The sequence below is a fragment of the Sciurus vulgaris genome, assembly GCF_902686455.1.
Source record: "Sciurus vulgaris genome assembly, chromosome: 4".
NCBI lineage: Eukaryota > Metazoa > Chordata > Mammalia > Rodentia > Sciuridae > Sciurus > Sciurus vulgaris.
This window is the reverse complement of record NC_136464.1, coordinates 14,482,139-14,508,732: the sequence shown is the minus strand read 5'-3', so window position 1 is coordinate 14,508,732 and position 26,594 is coordinate 14,482,139. Positions and strand designations below refer to the sequence as shown.

At 44.4% G+C, this 26,594-nt stretch overlaps 1 protein-coding gene across 3 annotated transcripts in view; it reads right to left on the bottom strand.

Annotated features, from left to right (window-relative positions):
• Positions 1-26,594, bottom strand: part of GFRA1 (GDNF family receptor alpha 1) — a 191,336-nt gene that overhangs the window by 111,135 nt on the left and 53,607 nt on the right. For 2 of the 3 annotated variants that reach the window (XM_079136641.1, XM_079136642.1), the window contains exon 5: positions 24,351-24,365. The exons of the other annotated variant lie outside the window; for it this stretch is intronic. In XM_079136641.1, coding sequence (XP_078992767.1) covers positions 24,351-24,365 — 15 coding nt within the window. The remainder of the gene's footprint in view (positions 1-24,350; positions 24,366-26,594) is intronic. 3 annotated transcript variants of the gene reach the window in all.

Sequence of the window (26,594 nt, the reverse complement as noted above, 5' to 3'; positions counted from 1 at the left end):
ATCCCACCAGAATTCCAAGGAAGCCATTTACTTTTGTCAGTCCAACTATTCATGAAATGCACAGAATCCAGATGAGTGGGCTTCCTTGACGCTCTGGTGATTGGTTCAGGGCGTCTCCAGGCACATGGAGGAGCTGCCCTTCAAGGCTCCTAGAAAGCTTGGGGAAACCCCTAAAAATCACAGGCCACCAGACCTAGTCAGCGCCTGGCCAAGTGTCAGTGCAGAGGTTCACACAGTGTGGAGAGGAGGGATGGCAGCCTTCTCTTTGACCCACATGCCAGCCTGCATAGTTCTCAGGAATGCCCTCACTCACCAGGCTAAAGACTTCTGACTGTTTTTCCCCAGAGAAGCCATGTGTCTTCTCTTACTAGGCCTGGCAAGGACCTGCAGCCCCTGGGTACAGCCCCAAACCAACCCCCAACATGTTGAGAGTGGCATCTGGCCACATAGAAAGCTGCCTCTCTTTCCAGGCTCTGGCCTTGGGAGGTGGCACTGCAGCTGGGCTTCCTGGCCTGTTGCTCTAGTTCTAATTGAAATGTGTCCTCAGAGGGTCACAGCAGAGGCCTGAGGGCCCCTAGGTACATCTGCCCCAACCCAAAATGATGTGGGTACGAGTTTTCAAAGCAGGAAGCCCTGGGAAATTTTGCAGCATCACTCACTGGTGCTTCTGGCACAGAGGGATACCACAGCATCTTGCCTCTTGGACCAGGAAGAGAGCAGAGTCTCCTCAGGGGGACACCTATTTCACCAACAGCCTGCACGTCCCCAGGAGACACTGTCCATCCACAGGGCAATGCCTCGGCCAACCCTTCTGCCAGGCCCTCCTGCAGCTCTGGAGGTGGACTGGTCAACCCAGTACCTCTGGGCACCAAAGACAAGATCTTTTCACAAGTTTTTCTCATTGAAATACTTTTTTCCTTGAGGCTTTTAAAATCCTGAACGTTTAGCTGTTCTGAAAGACTCTTGCTCTAGTGAAGGGCTGTAATGACTGAAATGTAACACAACACAGAGACCTGAGATTGAGTGGGCAGAGTGGTGGGGCCGGGAGGAGCAGGGTTCAAATCCCAGTTCTGCCACTTTCTAGCTTCGCGATCTGGGACACTAGGTCTAACCTGCCACAGCTCAGTTTCCCTATCTGTAAGGAAGACTAATGACAGCACCACGTCACCTGTGATGATATATAAGGAGGTGCCCACACCCTGCCAGGCCACCCCCGCCCCATACTGTGCACGTTCCTGCTCAGAGACAGCACCTGTGGCCTTAGAGGGACCACCCCTGGCATGGGCACTGCTCATCCCATAGGGTTGCTGGAGGTGCCTCTGAGCTTAAAGGTCATGTCCTACCAAGATGAGGTCCCCAACAAAAGACTGGGGATGCAAAGACCCAGCTTTTCACCTAAAGGCAGGACAAGCTGTGGGCTCTCACCTGTCCAGAGTCCCTCTCAGATCAGAACAAGCCACATCTGAACTTGCACCTTGCTTGGCCCCTCTACTTCCCTGTCCTGCCTCCCCTGCGCCCTTACTAGCTTCTTTAAGGAGCACTTCCAGAATGACTTTTGCCTAGGAATTCTCATCTCAGGCTCCTTGACAGTGGGTATCTAGACAGGGGCCCTGGTATACCTCTAGAGAAGCTGCAGTTTCTTCTTTTCATTTTATTCAACTTAATTCTTTTTTCTTCTTCTTCTTCTTCTTTTGGTGGGGAGGCTACCAAGGGGAGGTTTCTTCTCAGGGCTTTGAAGCACAGGATTAGCCAGCACCAGCTATTCTGAGTTGACCAGGACCCAACACAGGACCCAGAAATAGCATCACAGGCAGAAGAGGCCCCTCTGCCAAGCAGAAATGCTGGCAGGTGCTACAGAGCCCGTGACAGTCCCTGGGAGACAATGGGACTTCTGGTAGTTAACATAGCCCAGACAACCTTGCCACTTCCAAGCAGGTTTGTACTGCAACAGTGATGAAATGTGACTCCCCACAACCCTCCAAGGAACTAAGTGACAAGAGAAAAAGCCACATTACTTCACGCAGAGGTGGTGGCAGCTCCTAATTACTGATGCACCACTAAGCAAGGTTTTGCCAACAGCCAAATGAGCACGTGCACTTACAAAATAAGGGCATGGGGCACAACTGATTGGTTTGCACATATGTCTGTGACATTACACAATTTGGAAAGGCCCATCTCTCTTTATCTATAGAAGTCAAATGAGAATGACTCTTGAAAAAAAAAAAATCCACATTTAAATGTCACACTGTTTCCCATCCGGTTATCTCTGTATTCTGTACACAAAGGGGAGGGGGGAGCTGGATGTTCATTTTCAGTGCCATCTATCATCTTAATTAATAGTAAGTAAAATCCTATTTGCATTTCAGGTGAACAGAACATAAAAGAAATGAGATTTTCTTGACAAACGAGAGTCCCATGTTTGGAGGGATACGACTATCCTCCCAAAGAAATGTAATAACATTCACTGCAATTTGTATCTCAGCCCCTGAGAGCTTTAAGCAAACTTCAAGTGCTTCTTCCGCTCTTGGCTTAAGCATATGTCCCTTCACCAAGTTGTTACACCAAAAGACGACCTGTCTGCACAGGGTTACATCTTGGTCCCTTTCTCAGGACCCACTAATGTTCTTGGGAAACTTAATGTTAAAACTCAATGAAGGAGTAACTTGAGATTTTCTCAGGTGCTCCCAGTTAACTGTGCTATTGAAAAGATCAAAACACTGTGTGTGAATGGAAGATGTGTTTCAAAGGCAAAGAAGTATTAAAAGCCGATGATGGTAGTACTTAGTCAATAAAAGCACCAAGGGTTCTAGAAAAAGACTTCACTCTTCCTGAATGCAAATATTCTGTAAATATGTAGTATTTATATATTATTGTTTCATTTTAAAATGTCTATAAGGCCACAAGGCTGGAGCCCTATTCCGGTCTGCTATCCTAGCATCTCTGGAGGACCTTGGGTGTTCCCTGATGTCACCTGCTTACAATTACGTCCTTCATACAATGAGTGAATTGGATGATGTGCTCACTGAGACACTTTCTAGAACTAACAGGATAAGACTTTCACTTTATTCAAGGAGTTATGTTCTAATTCCCCAGGCCTGAAAACTGCTCTCTTATTTTCAATATTAATAAAGTCTAATTAACATAATAATCTAGGAGTTAGTGGTGTGGATAATCCAATGAAGGAGCTCATCCGAAAGCCATTTTATCTAGCATAAGAACACCGGGATTGACTTTTCTATGGTAAGTTTTAGCTTTTAATTGTGTTTTATTTAGGATAATATTAAAATTTGTTTACCTTCATGGAGCACACACCCATGCAGAGATATGAACAAACCAGTCCAGAACTTCATCTGGCTATGAGAGGGGAGCAGTTTAAAATCCAAACATTTGCCTGGGAAAATCTATACGAAGGCAGTGAAGATTCTAATGAGATTGACAGCATTAATTTCACATTAATCTCTAAGACACCCAAAGCACAGCCATGCGTATAAACTCCTGAATGGTCATCAGCCAGGGATAGAGACAGTGATGAGTTCTTCAGCCCTCCCAGCTCCCCATAAGAATTTACTGAGCACTCACTATATGCCAGGCACTGATTTGCACCCCAGAAATAAATGTCAACAGCAGACATCCCAGCACCCCCTTGGATCTTATGCTCTGATAGACAGTCAGCCAATGAGGAGAAACCACCAACCTGTATGTAATGCACACTGAGACAGAAGGGATGGATGTACACAAACAGGATGTAGGGCCTAGGAGAGGAGAAGGAGACCTCTTCAGACAGGATGGCTGGGTGGGGGTCGCTTTGAGGCAGTGTCACATAAACTGAGACCTGCAGACTCCTGGGTCCATCCCCCCACAGAGATGCCCACAGGAGCTCAGGTTCAGAGGAAGAGATGCCTACATTCCTGCTGCACAGATACACCTGCCTTCAACAAGCTAAGTAGTGATTAAATAAAGTAGACACACAAGGGCGAATATTGCATGATTTCTCTTACAAGGGGTATCTAGAACAGTCCAATTCACAGAAACAGAAAATGGAATAGTGGTTGCCAGACACTGGGGTAAACGGGAGCTATTATTTAATGGGTACAGAGATTCAGTTTGAGATGAAAACCTTCTGGGGATGGATGGTGGGGATGGTTGCATGACTGAGCAATGTGCTCTATGTCACTGAATGATACACTCACAAATGGTTAAGCTGTCACATTTTATATTGTGTATATATCACTACCATTTTTAAAAGGTGGGCAAAAGATTAGGCATTTTTAAATACACCTGAGCATGCTCCCTGGGCCAGTGAATGAATTCACCCGCAATTAGAGAAGTGGCCTGTATCTTCACAGACTTAAAAATGGAGTAATGTCCTTCTCCCACAAAGGGAAACTGTTGGAGGAGGTGAATCTTATCAGGAAGGCACCTGACACTGCAGTGCCTCTGTCTGTCCAAAACACAGCTCAAGAAATACTACCCCTGAGGAATTTCCTAGATTAGCACATCTTGTTTACCAGAGAAATAGCATCTCCTTAGCCCCAGCCTGCTCTCCAGTGTGTTCATTTATGTCCTGTCTTTCCATCTGTCTTAGAGGGCAGTACTCATCCCACTTTCCCTCCTCTTGAGCACTGTCCCCCAACCCACACACACTCCAGCTACTTTCCAAGCAGGTTTTACCTTTTGGGACAACGTTTTCTTTGTGGGCAGAACAGTGAACATATCTGTGTAAGTGTACACCACAGCAGGGCTATTAGTCAAACAGATTGTGAAATCCACTCATTCATTCATTCATACTTACTGAATGAAATATCTCTCAGCAATGAAAATAAAGGAAGTAGGAAGAAAACCATTGACTTCCACAATTTTATTCAACACTTTGATTTTCTATTACAGTTTACATTTCCAATTTTATCCGGTACAATGCTTTTTTTCCAAGCCAAAGACAGACTTTTCTGTGAACCATGGATATATAATAGTTATCTATTTCTCCATTTATAGCACTCATCATTTTAGAAGGTCAAGGCAAATGCATCAGGCCAGAGGTTTTTTTAAGGTCTCCTTCCTGGATGAAGGTGAAGATAGGCAAAGATTTCTCTGAGAAGACAGATGCCCCCCAGGGAGGCATTTTAAACCTAACAAGAGCCCCAAGCAAGGCAGAGAGGGAGACCAGAGCTCGGGGAGGAAACCAAGGCCAGGCAACTGGGATAGGCTGGGGGATGCAGCCATGGGGCAAGTCTATATGGTAAGGAGAGGCAACAGCATTCTGCCACCACCAAACGGGGGCGGGGGCGGGGGCGGGGGAGATTGTCAGTCAACACGCTGGCTGGGCTTCTCTTTGCTGAGCACAGTGCCAGCTGCTGGCAGTGCCCCTGCACCCACAAAGCCAAATCTTTCAAGTGCACAGTGCCCCACATGACACAGCAGGTGTACACAGATTGGATGGGTGTTTGAAATCAAACTTCTAGAACCCAGTATCACCAGACTGCTCCCTCTACCTGATCTCCACAAAAGCAGATCAGTGCATTCCTCATACTGGAATCAAAAAAAAAAAAAAAAAAAAAAAAAAAAAAAAAAAAAAAAACTGGCTCCCAGGAAGTCAGCTGCTATCCCAGCCCTTGGTCCCCAAAGAGGAGCTGAGAGGAAACCTGGATGCCCACCCTTCTCTAGAGCTCCCATAATATGTGGTTCCTGGAGCGGCCTGAAGCGCCCTGCCTGGATCCCACCCTCAGGGCCACCTTCTCCGCTGGGAAACTGCCCCAAGGCGGATTCGCTCAGTCCCTCCCCCAAAGTCTAAACAAATCCTTGCCTGAACCACAGAATCATGATCTGCCAATCGCCAAAAGCCATTTACAAGATGTTCTGAAAGTGAAAGAAAGAAGACAAGGGAGGAGAGAAGAAGAAAGAGGGAAGAAAGCTGGGTCTGTCTTTGCCTGAGGGGGAAAACAACCAAAGCCTTTCCTTCTCCCTCTGTGCTACCCATGTGCTGATGTGAGGCATTTATTTGGTGACAAAGCTTCAAATGCTAATTGAATGCATTAAAGGCAATAACACAACCCAGAGAATTGTTTTGCTGTATTTTTAAACTTCCAGTGTGCTCGGCTACCTACAGCTGAACAAGAACAGGTAAAAGATCTCCCTGAAATAAAAACAAGGCAGGGTGAGGGGGGGAGCAGGCACCTCCTTGGGAGTTCACCAGGTTCCCATGGAGAAAAGGGCAACTGCCTGGTACAAGGCAGTTTGGTATCAATGCAGTAATTTCTGGATAGCTGCCAATGCTAAGGTTAAAAAGCAATATTACAAGGCTTCTATGATGACAGCCTACTGGGAGACATTTGTTGGAAATTGCTTTGCCTATCATTTAGTCAGCAAAAAAAGCCCACAGTACTAGTTATGCTCCAACTCTGTTGAGTGTGCATCTATAAATGATTCAAATTGTAAGTGCATAAAGCCCCCATACAGGTAGATGTAATCACCGTAAAAGCCTGGAGCCTCAGCCCTGTTCTTTTCCATTGATAGGCCATATAAATTTTCACCATATGTTGCCAAATAAGAAGCATAATTATAAAGAAAGTATATTCTGAGTTTTGAATTCAACTTTTGAAAATGAAATTAGAATGACTTTTTGGCACCAGGCAATAAACTTTTCCGGCAGCTCCATTGTGGAGAACTGACGCTCTAAAGCGTATGACTTCGCTCGCCCCAATGAATTTTAACCATGCCCTTTGAGTCTACGAGAATGGGCAACTTAAACATCGCCAGGGGGATATTACAAGTTTTAACTAGACTGTCTCCTCGAGTCTCCAAATGCCTGAAAACATTTAAGTGAGCTAAAGTATGTAAAAGGAAAATAAGATCTGATATTTCAGTGATCAGAACGGTGTGAACTAATCTGTTCGTTTTCAATTACCAGAAGGTGTTCAGGAGTTGTTGGCTGACATTACAGAGTCCAAATAAAGCCTTTCCCTTGCTCTTCACCAAGATTTAAGAAGTAACTAATTTCTTAGTGGTTCGGGGCTTTTTGACTGCACTGATATAAATGCCCCTGCTTTGAACAGGCAGCCTGGTCCTTGTCCTCAGGGCCCAGAGGTATCCACCTTAATGCAAACAAATGAGTGTTCATTCCATGGAGACCAAGCATTTGGGTTTGCAGACTGGGTTGCTGCAAGTGTATGAGTGAGACTCAGGCTTGCAGGAAGGAGGCTGGGTAGCCTTCTGGACTCTTGCCTGGGGCCCCCAGATGTTATGGGCACATCATCACCACCACCTCCAGAAAACTCAGCTGAAGTGGTTCCCTCCAAGAGCCTCCATTTTCAGTGTCATTTCAAATCCTATCAGCATGGCTCACAGTCTGGTGAAGAGCAAGGGACTCATTCAGAGCAATCATTCTAGCTTTTATCTAGAGGCTGAATCTACAAAGAGAGGATAGCACCAGCATCCCTCTTTCAGGGCTGACTAGCTCCCACCCATTTTTCCAACAACACTGAGTGTAGTCTCTTAGAAGCATGTTTCAGAAAATTCTGCATGAGTATGAGGCTGGCCCTTTACAGACACGAAGAGCCAAAGGGTCAGCCCAGAGGCATCTGCGGGTTCCAAGAAGAGACAAGTCATAAGGGATGCTTCTCCTTCAGTCTCCACAAAACCGGGAAACCAAGGCAGTCCCAGGGAAATGCTGGCAAGTGCATTTCCTCTATTTATGCTTCCTTTTAAGAGGTCAAGAGAAGGTGGAAACAGCGCCATTGAGGAGTCATATCCCCACTGCCTTTCTACAGCTCCCCCACACTCACCCTGTCCCCAGACCCCTCCACTCACACAACACACCCGCCAACAAAGAGCTGTTCACTGGTCAGGCAGGGAAATCATACTTGTGAGGCTAATTTTCAGAAGTTATTAAAGTGAGCTAGAAAAAATGGAAGCCAAGAAGACTGAAGATTACAAAACATAAATAGATTTTTTTTTTTTATTATCCAGGCATTTTAAGAGCAATTATGTTGCTGCAGTCATAACAGCCACTTGAGCAAACAGCAGGTTGGTAAAGTACAAAAGACTCCTGCCACCTCCGTACCCACTCCAGAGGCTGGTACAGTTTGGGGAGGGGAAAGAAACAGAAAGAAATTTTGAGACTTTGGGGTTTTTTGAGTTGATTCCTAAAAATTTGTTAACATTTTTTTAACCATTCAAAGGAAAATAGAACTGAACACAATTTGGGGAAATGAAGTGAAAAAAAAAAAAAACCTACACATTGGGGATATAAGATAGAGTTTCATTAAATTCCAAGTTCACAGAAATGTCACCAGTCCCTTGCCTTAATCTCATCTATTTTGTATTTTCTGCTACAACCAGCAGAGAAGGACTAGTCTCCTAAGAAACACAAATCCTGCTTTTATTGGGAAAATTCTGTGCCCTGTTACAGAATTCTGTGCCCTGTTACCTGAAAGACAGGCAGAAGGATGTGGACAAGCTCTGAGCCACCCCTGGTGTGGGCACTCTTGGTTTGGACCTAGTTCAGATCCCCCTGCCTCCCCCATTTCCCTGGGCCAGCCTTGTCCCAAAGCCAACTTAAGAGTCAACGTTCTATAAAAAGAAGGCTCATTATAAAGCCTTAAATGAGGAGCTGTAGGATGACTGGTGAGTTACTAATAATTTGCTGTCTCTCAACCTGCTGTATATGCAGAAAGTAGTTTCTAAATATGCCAGTGGATTTGTTTTACTATATACAAACTGGGTCTGTTAGGTAAATCGATGTTGCCAAAGTTGACTGAGAAATGAGAATAGAATATCTAAAAATAACCCCATGAGAACTTTCCCACCAGACAGTCAAGCAAACAAAGTCATCTCCAGTAAATCATTCCTGACCTGGCTCACCTTGCTAGATCAACTATAAACTACCCCTCACTGCAGATGAACCTGATAGATACTCATGTTTTCTAATTTATCCTGAAGAAATCGAAAGGGAGTTTGAAAGGTTAATTAAAATTTCTGGTATAGTTCTGGTCGATAAATAACTAAGTCCACAATAGTTACCTGGATCAAGAGTTGTGTTTCAGAAAAATTAAGTATTCTGGTTGATATAAAATTACCCTAGATCCATGGATTATCAATGCTCAGTAAATAAAACAGAAACAAGACCACTGAGCAATTTAATATTTTTTTTTTAAATTCAACCCTTAGCCTTCTGATTCACACATAACAGAGCATCAATAACTATTTGCTACATGCCTGAATTAAGAAGATACTTGAGTACTTGGGAGTTTCTCTGAGTCACTGCTAGGCTCATTTTGTCACTCTTATCAATAGCTTCATCTTAATTCCTTACAAAAACTGACAACCACTTCTGAAATTTCTCATCCAGTATGGCTTCTGATCAAGATCTGCCATGGGGACAGAGGAAGGCAGAGCTCAGACAATGAATAAGAGACGCTTTCCCTGGCTCGATCTGCCGAGAGCCAGATAATAAATCATTTCAGTTTGCAGGTCATCTAGTCTTGTTAAAAAAAATTCAACTTTGCCACTATAGTGCAATAGCAGCCATAAACAATATGTAAATGAATGAATGTGGCTGTGTTCCAATAAAACTTTATATGTATTTTAAAAAACCAGACATTCTTCAGGCCATATTTTGCCAACTCCTCCATGAACTAATATTTTCTTTTTTAATTTTTTATTTGTTCTATTTAGTTATACATGACTATAGAATGCATTTATGTATTTTGCTATATCATATAGGAATAGGGTATAATTTCTCATTTTTCTGATCATACATGTTATAGAATCACATTGGTCATGTAGTTGTAAATATAATGTCTGTCTCATTCTCCTATCTGAACTAATGTTTTCTTTTCCTTCATGGTCAAGTTGAAAAAACACCTCCTCCACTAAGTCTTCTTGAGTGCCTTCCTGATTAACTCTTTCTCTACTTCAAATTGCCTTACTAATTTCGTTCTATTTTTCATTTTGTTTTGTTATAGTTTCACAGTCAGACTGAGTCAGCAGCAAATCAGGAAGAGGGAGCCCTTCAAATTGATACTCTTTAAATATATTCTTAACATTCTTGTAGCAGGTACACTGAGTGCTATGTCAAGGAAGAACAGGAGGAATTCACAGTGGGACATTCGGATTCCCTTACCGGATTCCCAGTAATTCAGCTCAGGCCCACATTTGCAAGTTCTCTTCAGTGAAACCTAAGCCACCCTCAGCCAACCATGCCCTCATTATTTACGCGCTCTACTGAGGAGGAGGCAGCATGGGGGACACAGTGTTTGGGAGGAGGATTAAAACCTAGTTAAGAAGGAAAAACACAAATGGGGAGAAAAACAAGATAAAACAGTTTAGTGTGGCAGCACAGAGGTGGCTGGAAGTCATCTTCTCACAGAACACTACAGACTGTGCAGAACGAGCCTTGGAGGAGATGCCCCATCCTCCCTTATGCAGATAAGAACATTCAAGCATCAAAAGTAACTTTTTCCTACTATCACACAGTGGTTAGTTATGCCTTCTGAATGCCAGTCAACTGTGGCATGAATCTTCTACTTTGTATCTAAACTCCTCTAGGTTTCAGAACAACTACACTGTAGAGGCTCTGCAAAACAGTAAAGTCAAGGCTCTGGCATGGAGGATTTGATATGGAGCTGATGCACACAAACACAGATGCCTGCCGTGACCACAGACTGAGAGCCCTCCTTGAACAGGACACTGGTATGTACCTTCTAGTGGTAATCACTTTTCTACATCCTGTAAGAAGTTCTTTATCAGAATTGCTCTCACTGTTAGTCCATACACCATCCATCTACTGATCCATTAATCCACCCACTCACACATCCATCCACCTGTCCAGTAACTCATTCAAACACCCATTAAATACCTACTGTGTTCCAGGCCTCAGACATAATAGATGAGGGAGATGAGTCTCACCCACAAGAAGCTTTTAGTCTAGTGAGGTTAACACAGGAAGCCCCTGTCTGCTAACCCTAAAGTCAGACCCATTTTCTGATCTGGGCTGGTGCTACCATGCCTAATGATTTACTTGCTTAATTTAGCAAAAATGAGCTTTGAAAGACCTTTAGGTTGTTTGAAAAAGCCTCATATAACCAAGATGTGCAGTAGGAGGGGATATTAGAAAACCTGAACTAAAGACACTAAGCATGATTTTTATAAAAAGGTGCCATAAGGCAGCAAAATAGACCTGAACTTGAGGAACAGAAGGACTCAATTTGAATCTTGACCCTGCCAAGTGTGTGACTTTGGGCAAGTTAATAAACCTCTCCGAGTATCTGTTTCATCAACCACAGATGAAGACAATTCCTATTTCATAGGGTTCGTTATTTTGACAAATACTGAGCACTTACACGTACCTGGCCTTCTCTGCACAGGGGGCTGTGGGACTGAACAACGCAGTGCTCCTTCCTGTAGCTTATATCCTAGCTGGAGAGAGAGGCAGGAAACAAGCAAATGCAAGAATGGAAAGTGATCTCCTAGGGTTGCTACATTTCATCACCACAAAATTTTGTGGTTTAGAAAAAAAAAATTTTACTCTTTCACTGTTCTGGGGGTCAGATGATCAAAATCTAGGTGTTGGCAGGGCCCAGCTCCCTTTAAAGGTTCTAGGGAAGACTCCTTTGCTTCTTCCAGCTGAAAAACTATAATCCCTGCCTCTTCTTCCTATGACCTCCTCTGTGTGTCCTCTCCTGCTCTTCAAGGGACAGCCAGTCACTGAATTTAGGGCCTATCGAAATCTAGCACTTCATCTCAAGATCCTTAACTGCTCTGGTTTGAATGTTTGTGTCCCCAACATGCATATTTGAAACCTAATTCCCAGTGTGGTGTTATTAGGAGCTGGGAGTCTCTGGGAAGAGATTCACTCATTGGGACCCCAGAGAGCTGCCTTGCAAAAACCCAGCTAGAAGGTACCACTTACCAACCAAAAATCAAGCATCACCAGACACCCAATCTGAATCCGTTAGCACTTTGATTTTGAACTTCCTAGCCTCTGAGATTGTCAGACACAAATTTCCTTCTCCTTCATTTTTTGTTATTGATTTTGGTCTGGGGGTTGAACCCAGGGACTCTTTACCACTGAGCTACATCCCCAGCCCTTTTTACATTTTATTTCGAGATAGGGTCTAAGTTGCTAAGGCTGACCTCAAACTTGCAATCCTCCTGCCTCATCCTCGCAAGTTGCTGAAATTGCAGCTGTGTACTGTGTCCAGCCTTAAATTTTTTATAAGTCACCTGATTTGTGGTATTTTGTCACAGTAGCCCAAATAAACTAAGATGACTCTTATTTCCAAATGAGGTCACATTCTGAGCTTCCAGACAATTTGGGGAGGAGGTGGGTAAAACTTTAGCCAAGAAGGCCAGAGAAGGCATTTTTGAGGAGGCAACAGGCTAATAAAGTGTATCCAGCTATAGAGGAATGTTCTGGGGCCCTGAGACATGAATGAGCTTAGAGAACAGGTCCAAGGCACTAAATGGAGGTATTATGGTTTAGATATTAGGTGTCCCCCAAAAGCTCATGTGTGAGACAATGCAAGAAAGTTCAGAGGTAAAATGATTGGGTTATGAGAGCCTTAAGCTAATCATTGCATTAATCCACTTGAATGGATTAACTGGGTCATCACTGTAGACTGGTAGGGTGTGGCTGGAGGAAGCAGGTCACGGTGGGGGCTTGCCTTTGGGGTTTGTAGTTGCTCCCTGGTGAGTGGAGCTCCCTCTGCTTCCCCAATGCCTTCTTCTGAGCTGCCTTCCTCCTCCACACCCTTGGTCCATGATGTTCTGCAGTGACGCAGGCCCAGAGCAATGGAGTCAGCCATCCACGGACTGAGACCTCTAAAACGGTGAGCCAGATAAATTTTCTTCCTCTAAAATTGTTCTTTGGATCACAGAAGCAAAAAGAAAGCTGACTAAACAGGAGGCCTGAGGAAATGACTGAACAAGGGCTGGGGGGATGCTAGCAGAGAGGGGGAGACTCAAGAGCAGCAGGTGGCTAGTGCCAGAGCCCCTAAGCTGGTGTGAGAAACGAGTGTGGAAGATCCCAGAAACTAGCACACACAAAATCCCTCTCCACAAGGGATAAAAGGCTGCACTTGTAATCCGTTCGACAAAGAGCGGGTGGTCCAAGCTCAGGAAGCCCCAAACCACAGAAGACCGCTGATCAGAGTACACTAATTTATAGGCCTCCTTCCCCACTCCCCCAGACCATACAGGTGGCTTCCTGACGCAGGATATTAACTTTCAGCTGCTGGAGGTCCCTAACCTCCAGGCTGGCCTAAAAGGTTTCCTCAGGTTTGGATAAGCTGCAGATAAGGAGCTGAACTTTGGCGGGCTTACAAGAACCACACCTGCGAACCGTCAGAGATTCGTTCATCATGAGCCTTAATCCATCTCAAATAAAACCAGTGTGTGCAGACGTGGCTACCCACCCATGGCTGTTTAACAAGGAAGGACAACAGCTTTGTCTGCTTTGCAAAAGCCTCCTGTGTTTACCCTGTACCCGTGGATTTAATTTCCGAGATTTACATTTTAATTCTCTAAAATATTCAGGAGATAAATGGACAGAGAGGCCTAAGGTTGAGACACAGCCCCTTCTGAAAACCCCACTCGCCTTTTCCTCTTATTTTGCTTGTTTAATTTAATCTGATTTCCTTCTCCATCCTCCTCCGGGTTTCCTCCCTATGTTTCAGCTTCCTTCACTCTTTTCTGCCCTACTTCTCCCCGAATGCACTCCCCACATTTTGGATCACTCAGGGTGGTCCTCTACAGTGGTTGAACAGGATTCCCCCCAAATTCCCAACTACCTGGAACCCCAGAATATGACCTTATTTGGAAATAGCATCTTTGCAAATATGATTAAAATGCTGTCATAGTGGATTGCAGTGGGCAGTAAATCCAAAATGCCTGGGGTCTTCACAAGATGAAGAGAACCCACAGAGGCTTCAGAGAAAAAGGCCAGGTGAACATGAAGGGAGAGGTGGGCACCATGCAGCTAAGAGCCAAGGATTGCTGAGAATCACCAGAAATGGGAAAGAATAAATTTCAGTGGCTTGTGACCGACTGTTGCACCATACAAGGCCAGAGCCGGCTCTGCAGACATCTCTCACACACTTTGGCCCCTAAGCCTCCTCCTCGCCTGAAGCTCTGCACACCCCAATCCCTGCCTTCTCCTCCAGAGCTGTCTACCATGACTGAGGCCTTTATGGCTAAGAGAGGCTACATGCTCTCTGTTCAGATTCCATTTGGAATCTTTCTGTTTTTTCCCAACATTTTATCATGAAATTTTCAAATAGGTAGCAAAGTTGAGTGAACTTCACAACGAACATTCATCGACCTCCCACTAGGATTCCACTATATTTAACATGGTATGGTACTTGCTTTATCACGTGTCTATTTATCTATCAAAGCCTCTATCCATGCAGCAGTGAATGCATCTTATTTACTTTTTGGAAGCATCTCAGAATCAACTGCAGCCAACACTGCACTTGCCCCCGTGGTTCAGTGGACGTATCATTTACCACCCTCGTAACTTAATTAACCTTACAAAGGACCCATTCCTAACACACGGACTGGGGTTAGGATTTCAGCATATGAATTTTGAAGGAACATCAACATCCAGTCCACAGCAGGGTTTTATTCCGGGGGTATTAATGTATGTGCAGCATCTGTACCTTGTACCCCTATGGAAGGAAGGAGAGGCGACCTTTACCTTCTGCCACCCAGTATGTGACATGGACCATTTGATGGTGTGGAGAGTACAGGCTCTTTCTCTGCTCAAAAAGCTACTGTGGCTTTTGGGGCTTCCCAAAGCAAGTCTAAACTCTGCTGCCCGGATTTTAAAACAACCAGAAAATCGTGCTTAACTATAACATCAGGCTTATTTTCATGGCCTGGAATTTCATCCCTCAGTGGCACGGCCCTCACTCTGCTGATCAGGAACACGGAAGAGCTGACTGGTAGTTCTTGAGTAACAAAAGGGGTAGTAAAATGAGTAATAAAAACAGGAAAACCCGATAGCCAACACAACTCATCGGGTAGACAAAATCTTTTCAATCATACTGGAGATTTTTATGGTACGAGGTAAAAAAGCTTTTTGGCAATAAACAGTTTGTGAAGACTCCATAACCATTCCCATCTGATCCCGGCCCAGAGCCTGTGAGGTTCCTTGCCTTCTCAACATCCCAGAAGCACATCACCAGGCATGTCTGTCTCCACCGCCACTCAGATTATCTTCCCCTGCCCACTGGCAACACCCACCTCACCCCTGGGTTGGGTCTGCCTTTGTCCCTCTCACTCAGACTTTCCCCTTCTTTCAAAACCATCTCCAAAACCACTTAGCAGCCTCCCCAATCCTCAGGGACCCACCCTCCATATCTTCATGCGGCACCACTGGGAGCAAACAGCCTGCTGGCTCACAGAATGACTAGCCTTGGATCTGGGGTGACATTATCAGCTCCTGGAAGGCAGAAGCACTGTCTGCTAAGTCTCTGGAGCCCCTGTTCATACCTTGTACAAACTGGAGCACAAACTTGATGATCCATTCTAGGGTCAAATACTGCCCTACTACCACCACTGGGAAAAGGCAAAACAAACAAAAAAAACCACAAAAGGCAATGGAGGAAGAGAATGGAGAGTTTTGGAATGAAGGACAGGATAGGATTGACCTGGATGACCATCTGTTACACTCCTAGCATTCCACCTCAACTTCACAAAAGGACCCAGCCTGTCAAAGAGAAACATAACAGCTGTGTGTGCACACATATTTGTGTGTACACACCCACCACAGCCAGGTTCTCTAAGCCTTGTTATCTTTTCCATTTTCATTCATCAAACACTTACTGAGCACCTACTATGTGCTCAGTACTGTGTTTTTTGCTAGGGATTCCATATAAAAGATCCCTTCTTTCTAGGAGGTCACTCTGGTTGGACAGCCAGACACTTAATCAGATAATGATGAGGGTGTGTGGTCAGTGCTGGTGGAGCATGGAGGGGCACCGGGCAAGGCCTGAGCTCATGACCCGGTGGGTGAGTCAGGACAACCTAGCAGAGAGGATGCTCTGAATTTTAAGAGCAACCAGGAGCTATAGCACATGTAGAAGATTGCAGTGATCTCAAGTGAGTTACCACAATGGCTGTGAATACAGCAGAGGACCGTGTGGAAATGAGAGAGCCTCTTCCACACACCCTGGCAGGCAGGCACCCACCACCGGGATGGGAAGGCAGAGCCCGGCTACCTGGCTGAGGGTGGGATGTAGATCACAGAAACCGGTGCTGGGACGAGAGCAGAAAAGATTCCACACAGAGGAATCAAGAGGTCCGAAGGCACAGAGATGTGATCAAGCACATGGAAGAATAAGGATCCATCTGGTGCAGTGTCCTGAGGCCAAACGAAGTGAGATGTGGAAGGGGTGCTAGAAACAAAGGCTGGGCTATGGTCAAGGGCCCCCAAGAGAAATGAAGCAACTTGTCAATGAGGGCCCACATCCACCCCTGAAGGGGAAACATGTCACTGAGCCACTGTCAAATATGAAGAACACGTTCCAATCAACACTCTGACTTCCAGCAAGCCGAGTTCCAAAAACAACGGGAGAAGGGCTCCCCAACATCAAGGGCTTCAAGCAGCCTGCACTCACTATTGCTGGGCTAAGGGAAGCAGGCACAGCAGATGTAGCAGAAGGAATTAGAAAGCAGGAACTACCTGTCTCCACAGGTGCCCCGTGTGCCAGCTGATGGATACTGCGTCAGGGCTGGTCTCCAAGTCAGGAGACGCCTCTGCCTGGAGGGGGCTCAGTGCTAGCACAGGCATCTGGGAGAGGAAGCTGGGGAACTGGGCAGGTGAGTGCCAGTTCAGATAAGTGGCTCGACCACGCAGGCACACAATCTGTCCTTAGGACAAATCTGGAGATTTAAAGGATGACTTTATTTTGGTCCCCCAAGAAGCACCAATCAATGTAAGGAAGGTACAGGGGTTTAGTCATTTAGCAGCTGGAATACTGTAAACAGACCCGCTGTTGTATCCTAGCTTGTCAGGCTGTGAGAAAAGGTACAAATGCCCAAGCAACTGGCCTTTGCTCTAGCTGAGGCAGACGCACTGAACAGACTGCAAAGCTAGACCTGGTTGAGGGGGTCACAAGAACAAATTGAGGTCTGGTGGGGAAGCAGCACACAAAAAATTTGCCCTTCCATCCCAATGGAGTAGATGAAAGTCCTTCTATAGGAGTGAAGACAACAGCTTGAAGGACCTGAACTCAGACTACCTGGGTTCAAATCCCAGCCCAGGTGTCTCATTGTGAAATGGGAAATTTCAGAGGAGCAATAAGAGGAAGCTGGAGTGATCCACGTGGTAGTGGAGTAGAGCTGGAGACAGGACTAAGAAGGTGTGCTTAACTTAATGCCAATAACACCTGGTCACATATGGAAACATTTACTTATGTATGTATACATACACAGAGAGGTATACATGCATATTATTTCCTTGCTCTGTCACCTGAGAGGGTCTAAGAAATGATCACTCAGTAACAGTAAGCACAACTAGCAACAAGTTTTTGGTTTCTAGTACCATTCTTCAATAAGAGTAACCAGGACTTCTTAGTGAAAAGACTAATTGTAGCATTAGAGTGGAAAATAATGCCTGGAGCATCCTGGAGAGTCATAACATATTAGAGAAAGGCTCAGAAACCATGTTTATGGGAATATGTCAAAGGCATAGGTGCCAAGTGAAAGAGCTCCCAATGGCCAAAGCTGGACTAATTTGAGCGAGAAAATAAATAAATAGTATTGGGTTATAACCCAGACATGTAAAATTAATAGCCATGTTGCCATATTGATATAAATGATTGAATGCATTGCTAAATAAGGGATAAAAGCAAATCTCCAGTGCAGAAGAGTAATTTATGTAGATATTCTACCGTTGATGGCGCAGAGCATAATCCCCTCTCCTTAAGGGTGGGCTGGGCCCAGATTTCCTTCCAAAGATGACAGTAGGAAAAGGAGGGGAAAAGTAACTTGACGGAGAAATTTGACAAATACTACTTCAACCAAATGATCCAGATCAATATCAACAGGCACAAATCCTGCTGACAGTACCTGCCCTTGATACCATGTGATGAAGTGGCATTTGACCTCTGTGATCTTCCAGCATCTGACAACATACCTGAAAACTGTATTCCTCAGAGCTGTCAAGGTCATTCCCAAACAAGGAAAGCCTCAGAAACCATCCACTGTAATCTGAATATTTGTCCCCTCAAAATCCATATGCTGAAACTCAATCCCCAGGGGGACAGTATTAAGAGGTGGGAAGTCCAAGATCAAGGTGCCAGCAGATTTGGGGCCAAGAGGGCTTGTCCTCTGCTTCATGGATGGTGCCGTCTAACTGTCCACACACAGCAGAAGAAAAAATGGCTCCCTCAGCTCCTCTGTAAGGGCCCTAATCTCAGTTATGATGGTTGAGCCCTCATAATCTAGTCACTCCTCAAGCTCCCACCTCTTAATACTATCACATGGTAACAACAGGAGAAAGGGGATACGAGGTATAGGTGTGCTGTCTGTACTAGTTTCACAATTCTTAAAACCATTCTACAAAATAAAATCTATCAGTTAAAAAAGCATCCTGCTACCCCACTCACTAGTTACACAAACAATGGCTAAGTCAATGCCACTCTGTGCCTCAGTTTTCTCCTCTGCAAAATGGTATCATTTGTTACGCTATCTCATAAAGTTTTAGAGTGGATTCAATAAGAAAATGTGTGCAACGTACCTAGCCCGTGCTTGGACTACAGGAGATAACAGATACACTGGCATTATTATTATCCCAATAAAATATTTTTAAAAGACAAAAACACTCTTAGTAGCAACATCTCCCTTTCAGTGGCCTGGCAATTTTAAAGCACAAATTAGGGATGAAGACTAAAACCTCACGCCAAACTCATGCCCTCAGACAGCAGTGGGCACACAGTGAATCTTCTAAAAGGAAAGATCCACCCCAAAGATACTTGGCAAGGAATAGGCAGCCCCGCACAGTCCACGTGGAGTGTGATTAAGCATCCCAGAGAATGTGATTATTTAAATCTGTTTATGGTTTTCCTCGTACATCACACATCACAAAGTGTTCTATGTGAAATTAAGTGGTGATTTTGTTCAGTTTGGGCCGGAAGGATGGACGCATTGCCTACACAACTCAGAATATTCTGATTCTGGACAGAAAAAGGAACTGGGATGCATGCACGGTAAGTATTAGCACTTAAAAAGTGTGACCAGGGGACCAACCAAAGGTCATGCCTTTTCCCCATTTATTAGTTGACTATCACATAACAGCTTCAAGTGTTTACCTGAAAATGGCAACAACAGATTTAATGCATTCACCCAAATCCCACACTCATAACAAAAACAATATTTCATAATATAAACCATTGAGAGACCATAATTTCTGGCTCAGAGGTCACAGCTTTCTTTATGATAGATGAGTTTTCCGAAGTGAGTGGTTGGAAAAACCCAAGATGCTGCCCAAGCAGTTTGACCAATAAGTCTGAAATATGCAAAAGAGCTCAAGTCAAGTTCATTATAAATGACAGTGGTCCCCTGGCTCCTCAAGCCTACCCCTACCATTAACAAGCTTGGTTCAGCCAGGGAAACCAAACTATGATTTATTGTTCTCTTCAAATTAATAAAAGCATTAACATCCATTGTGAATTCCAGGATTCATTCACGTGAGAAAGAGCTGATGTTTCAAAATGGCCATGTGAGCAGGCTTCACTTTTGAAATCACATTCTTTAACCCCAATTCTCAGTCACTAGGGAGCCCCTCCTTTCACTCATGTTCTCTAGAGAAAAGCCAAAACCTGCACAAAGAATATGTCTCTACTCTTTTGACACAAAATCCATGTAAAACTTCTCAAAATAGAGCATCAGCAGGAAGCCAATGGGTGAGGGTTCTCTCCAACTCTCTCATTCTGTAGATGAGGAAACTGAGGCCAGAGGGCAAGGGCAAATGGTCCAAGCTTCCCCACAAAGACCAACTCTGTGGGTAGCAAAACTGAGGATCACTGATCACTGGCCACCAATCTGAAATCAGAGGCCATTCTGGTAGTTTAATTTGTTTAAGCTTTAATTAAAAACTTTTAAAATCATAAAGTTTTGCATATAATCCCAGATTCCTGGCTTCTCTTGAAAAGCTCAGGCATCTGTTGACTGTGGATCCTAACTCCTGGCCCCTAAACCTCCTGCTTGGCTTCAATATGTGATGCTGGGGAGTAGCTTCCTATGGCAATGGGCATGTGGTCTTCAGGGACCACAGTCCCAGGAACAAACTTCCTTCCACTGTAGGGACCCTGGAGACCTTGGAATTTGCTAATACTCCTCTGTCATACCCAGCTAAGGTTAAAAAATATATGTGAGATATCTGTACAGTCATTCCTTGATATTCCTGGGGGATTGGCTCCAGGACCCTCCAAGAAACCAAAATCTGTGGATGTTCCAGTCCCCTGTGTAAAACTGTATGGCATTTGCACATAACCTATGCACATCTTCCTGTTCAATTCAAATCATCTCTAGTGACTTATAACATCTAATACAATGTAAGTACTATATAAATAGTTGTTACATTGTATTGTTTAGGGAATAAAGACAAGAAAAACAAGTCTACACACATTAGGTAGAGATGCAACCAATGCAGACCTGAGAACATTTTCTATCTGTGGTTGGCTGAATCCATGGACATAGAACTCATGGATACAAAGCGCCAACTATAATATTTACGTAAATATTGAAGAAGAGTATATTATGTAATATGCAATACAACTGACTCACACATACATGTATTTCTTGAACAGTAGTAGCTTTTTTAAAAACATGAAAACATATAGGCATATTTCATTGATGTCCTTGAAGAGCATAGCTTGCCAGTCATAGGAGCAGAGGTGTAAGTCATGGGCATGAAATCTTCCCAGTCATTGGCAGAGGCAAGCAGGGTCAGCTACTTGACACTCAGCTCTGGTCCTGGTTTTCATGTATGGTTCACTGTTCTTATGCAGTATCTGAACAGCTAGAAGGTCACAAGAAAGAACACACCATTCTTCTGAAAAACCACTGCTGACTTCCTTCCTCTGACCCCAGATCAGATGCCCTGCCGTTCTCCTTGCTCATTCCACACGACTTCCTCCTGTGCTCACCAGCTCCAGCCACACCTGTCTCCTCCTTAGCCTGGCACTCCTGCCTGCCGGGCTTTCCCCCTGCATGCTCCTCTGCCATTCTCCCAGATCCTCCAATAATTGACCCACCTTCTGGTCATTTCTTGGCCATGCCATCTGAGGTGGCCTCCAAGCCATTAAGTCTGGTACAGTTCCTACATTTATCCCTCTCTGAATTTATCTAATTCTCTGTATGCTTGGCTTCCAAATGCCTGAAGAAAAGTCCCCCCATTAGCAAGATCCTAGTTCCAAGTAAGCTCAGGAGAGGGAGTGAGGCTATGCCTTTTCAGTCTCAGAGACTTCAGTTGACTTGGAGAGAGAATTAATTCAACGATGAGAACTTAGGGGCTTTAATACACCCCACTGAGTGATATTGCTCTGATTTCCAAAACACTTGCTCTTTTTCTGTTTGATTTCAGAGTCATGGTTGATGGTATGAATAAGCATGCAAAAGGTGTTTTAGTAATGTCAAATGAGGACCACAGCATGTGTGCATGTGTGCATAGGGTATTTCCAACTGCATGTGATGTTGGGGAAGAGCAATTGTATGTCACTTTGGAATTTTTGAGAACCACCCAATGGCTCATGAGCTCTGTAGACAATGGGGCATATGGGTCAATTAAGGCTCCTTGAAAATGTGGCCCTCTGGCCTGGGAGCTCTTATTTAGAAAGACCCAGTGACAAAACTACTGGTCCTTGACCATTCTCAGACCCTGTGGTTGGAGCACCACAGCAAGTGGCATTTATAGATGAAAGAACCAAATCAAGCAATAAAGGGCCATGGAGCAGGTTAAAAACACACTCCCAAGTGCACGCACTGCAGATACCGCAGAGAAAAACCCAGCAATAGCGGTTACGCTGTCACCTACTGTAGCAAGATTGATCTGTAGTGAAATAAAAGATACCACAATCCAGAGGAAATAACTTCTGTTTCCTCCGAGAATGTCTGAGGCTGTCAACTGCAAGCCCACACCCCCTTCAGTCTGCCATGGTACACAGCAGCGCAGACATGCAGGCGCGCCTCTGGGCAGACAGAGCACACATCTGCAAAGCAGCATCTCCCCACCTGCCCCACTCCTGGGCCAAGCCAAAATAAGCAGGGCCCAGATGCCCAGGGCATGCTCAGGAGGATGGAGCACTCCAAGTTGCCACTGTGTGGATGAGCTCCAGAAGACGACCCAGGGGCATCTGTTCATGTGAAGCCACATAGTTTGTGCTTGTTTATTTCTAGCACAATTCCAGTCCCTGTGTTTCAGGTTAATGGCACAATTCAGCATACAGTTTCAATCCCAGAAGATGCTATGGAGATAGCAGATTAGAAGCTGTCTGCAATACACAGAATATTTTGTCTTGGTCTCATGTGACTGTCACCAGCTGAACATCATATGGGACATTATTTTCCTTGGCAGAATGACCAGCAACAAAGGTAAGGAGGAGTACCAGCTGGTGAGCTCCTGGCCATCATTTCTGAGAACGTGTCTCCCTGTGAAATGGTCCTTCAAGGCCAGAGCCGTGTAAATAATTCACAGAGGTGAGTTTAGTTCTCTTCATCTGAAACCCTGGTAATATCTTAGAAGGGAACTGTCGCCCACCGTCGCACAGGCAACGAACGGGTAGCTGTTGGCTTCCGTCTCCGGCAGATGCTATTAAGTCTCAATAGCCAGTGATTTGTAGATGATTATAACTTTTGCTCTGCATATCATTGCGACTGACAGGCAAATCCCATCAATCGAATGGTATGACTGATGAATAAAGGAGGCAAGCTTGACATAGGCAGTCTGATAAGCCATTTTTTATATCAATTACAACACCCGTGAACGCTCACCATGGTGTGCTGGAAAGTCTGATCTGATCCAAAGCTTCTCTCTTCCCCTTCCCCGGGGGCCTCAGAACACGCGTTCCGGAAAGACTCCCCCAACTCAAGCACTTTGTGTTTCAGGGAGAGAACAGCGACTGGCGCTGGGTGGTGTTTGCATTCCAGTTCACAGAAAAAAGAAATTCTCCTCCCAGAGCGGCTCACTGAACCCCCAATTTGTCAAGGAGGAAAACTCTCTGCAGCAACAGGCCCTGACAGCGGCACTTTCATTACCCGAACAGTCACGGCACCTTTTCAATTTTGCTCGTCTCTTAGTCTCTAGCCAAATGGAACTTATTACTTATAGCTTGTTGGGATTTATGAATTATTTATAAAAGTAGGTCTATGACTCCAGACTCTTTAAAAGACAACACAACAGAACCCTCCTTGTTACCCACAACCGTGCTTCTATCAGAGAGCAGATATTCTCTAGAACACGCGCTGCATGTTTCGGGTGAAACAACAGTTGTGAAAATATCAAGCCTGTAAGAGTATTTGGAAGCTATTTATGGAATGCCTGGATGTATTTTTAAACTAGACTCTTTTATTCTAAGCCAGCCTTGGGTTCCAGAAAGATGCAGCAGACATGTGCTACAAATACGTTTCCCAGCTTGAATATAAACAGTGAAGCCCGGTGGCTTTTACCCAGTAGTTCAAGCTGGGATGAAAGGCAGTTCCTCCATAATGTGTGTCAACAAGGTTCCAGGAGGCCATGACCCACGAGTTCCTGTATCCAGGAGCATGGTGGCTGTGCCCCAAGCGGGGACTAGACTATGACCAGGAGACATGGTGTGGAGTTAGGCTTTGCTTTCCAGCTTCCCTGAGAACGCATGACCTTGACCCGTAAAACAGATGACAGGGCACACCCTCACCTGACTCTGACTCAGTCAGAGAGGTTGACAGGCAGTGAAGGGCACCAAGTAGCCAGTCGGCCACGTTCTTGCCACACCTCCGTTAGAATGACGCGTGCTCAACAAAGACATCTCCACCCACACTGGTAGAGGAAACCCTGACCAAGCAGCAGCTGGCTCTGCTGTAAGAGCCCTGGGAGACAGGATTTCTCACCAGCACTGCAGCAGCCCTGCCCCCTGCTGGGGACACATAGGCCCCCTCCCCCTTTCCTCCCTGCCCCAATTGTCCAGTTCTCCCCCTCCCCGCAAGCATGGTTCAGAAGAAGCATGGGCTACACAGCATAGGCCCATGGAGGCCAATGGCCACCGATCTCATAGCTCCCCTAAAGTCCATGTGTGACATGTCCACAGAGAAGGTAAAGCCCCAGAACCCAAAGAGCAGAGCCAATGGAAGAGCAGCCAGGAGGCAGTGAAACTTACCTTGCTGAAAAACATCTGCCAGGAGGGAGCAAAACAGGGGAGAGAAGGGTGGGGAGAGAAAGGAGGAAAAATATTAGTAATGTTTAAAAAGACAGTATGGTAATCAGCAAACACCGACTCAGGGCTAAGCACTCTCCTGTAGTCTTTCCTTTAGCTCAGGATGTAGTGGTTAAGAGCCCAGGCTGGGGAAGGAGACCTCCTGAGTCTAACTCCTAATCAACCCTTCTAACTGTGTTACTTGAAGTTCCCTAAACCACAAAGCAGGGAGGAGTGTTGGAGAGATCAGATGTGTTATTTCACATGTCTTGAGGATTTAGAAACATGTCTGGCACAGAGAAACACAGAAAAACTGGTGATTATTATTAACATTAATATGATTATTTTCACCAAAAAAACTTTATAATCATTCTCATTTTATAGACAGGGAAACTGAGGCTCCAGAGTGTAAGTACTCATCCAAAGTCACAGAGGAGCAAGCCAAGTTCAGATTGAATCCAAGTCTGTCTGATTCCAAAATCATCTCTCACCCACCACAACGCTGCCCACTTCATTTACAAATAACAACAAAGACAATAATGGCACATAAGAGAATAAACAGAGAACAGGTCTACAAATGTATGGTTCTGTATTTAAATCACATGAACAAAGTGGGTACAAATTCCCTTCAAAACAACCCATTACTAACAGCATTATGTCTACATAGTAAAAACCAGGCCAAAGTATGTCAGAAAGGTGAAAAATATTAATATATTTTTTCAACAAGTATTTGAGAGGTTAGTCCAAGTTAAGTACTTTGGCAGTTATAAACCACATCTACCCCCCAAACCACAAACATGCAGTCCCAAACATCTCCCTAAGGGTAACCACCAGCATGACTTCTAATACCATAAATACACTTACCTGTCTTTGAATTTTGTATGAACAGACTGATAAAGCATGAACTTTCTCTATGTCTGGCCTCTTGCTCAACACGATTATGGGAGTCATTCATTCCCACTCTATCACATAGTAGGTCATATAGAATTCTACTGCAGTCATTCATTCTGATGTATAGAATTCTACTGTGTGATTATAGTATAATTTACTTCTCCATTCTAATGTTGGTAGTTATTTGGATTATTTTAACATTTGGCGATCAGGAATCATGATGAAAGCTTTCTACACATCTTCTGACCATATGCCAAGTACTTTTTGACATCTCCAATGTGAACCTGAGCTGTCCTGGTTCTGTTGCCTCCCAGTCAATCCAAAGGCACTCTCATCTGCTCATACTTTATCAATTACTAGCTTCCAGAAGGAGTGAGCTCTGGCAGGGACATGCACAGCAGCACACAGGAGACAGTTCCTGCTTTGCAGGTTGTTATACAAAGGTAAGAAGATAGTTTGGCAATAGAAATACAAATGTTAAACATGCATTACCTTGACCCAGCAATGCTACTTCTAGGAGTTTAATCAAATTAAATACCTAAAGGTATAAAAGACATCCATGAGGATGTTTATCATGGTATTGTAAATAGCGAAACACTGGATATTATCAGTGTAACTGTCAATGGAAAATCAAACCAAAAATAATGTAGTCCATACAACGGATTATCATTATTATTGTTTTTGAATGAAAATATTAGCAAAATGAAATACATAACCCTGAGTCCATTTATGTACCTATGTACATGTGTAGGGCTACATGAAGACAGATGTGTGATGATGGTCAAAGAAATATTGTTTATCTTCACAAGATGGAATTTGAGGTCTTTTTGAATCTTATGTAAGATTTCTGTTATTTTTTAAAATTCTTAAAAACAAATGTCAATAAACCCTCCTTTTTTTTTTTTTTTTTTTTTTTTTTTTTTTTTTTGTACTTCACCACTCAGCTAAATCCCATTTTTTTTTTTTTATTTTTCATTTTGGTTAAGTTCCTCAGACTGCTCTCAAACTTTAGGTCCTCCTATCTCAGCCCCCTGAGTTGCTGGGATTACAGGTATGTACCACTGAGCCTATTCATTTATAATCTGAACTTAAATCTAAAGTTATTTTTATTTTAAAAATTAAGTAAGAACTATATCCTCTGATTTTGCTGTCAGTCATCACCTGAAACATCAGCTCACACAAGGTCAGGAAGAGCCAAGCATTCATGAGTGTGCAGAGGAAGCATGCACATGGTGAGTCGCAGACTGCAAGGTGGGAAGACCTGTGTCAGAGTTCATCCCGTGTGGGCACACATGACCCCCCTGAGGGGTCCCAAGG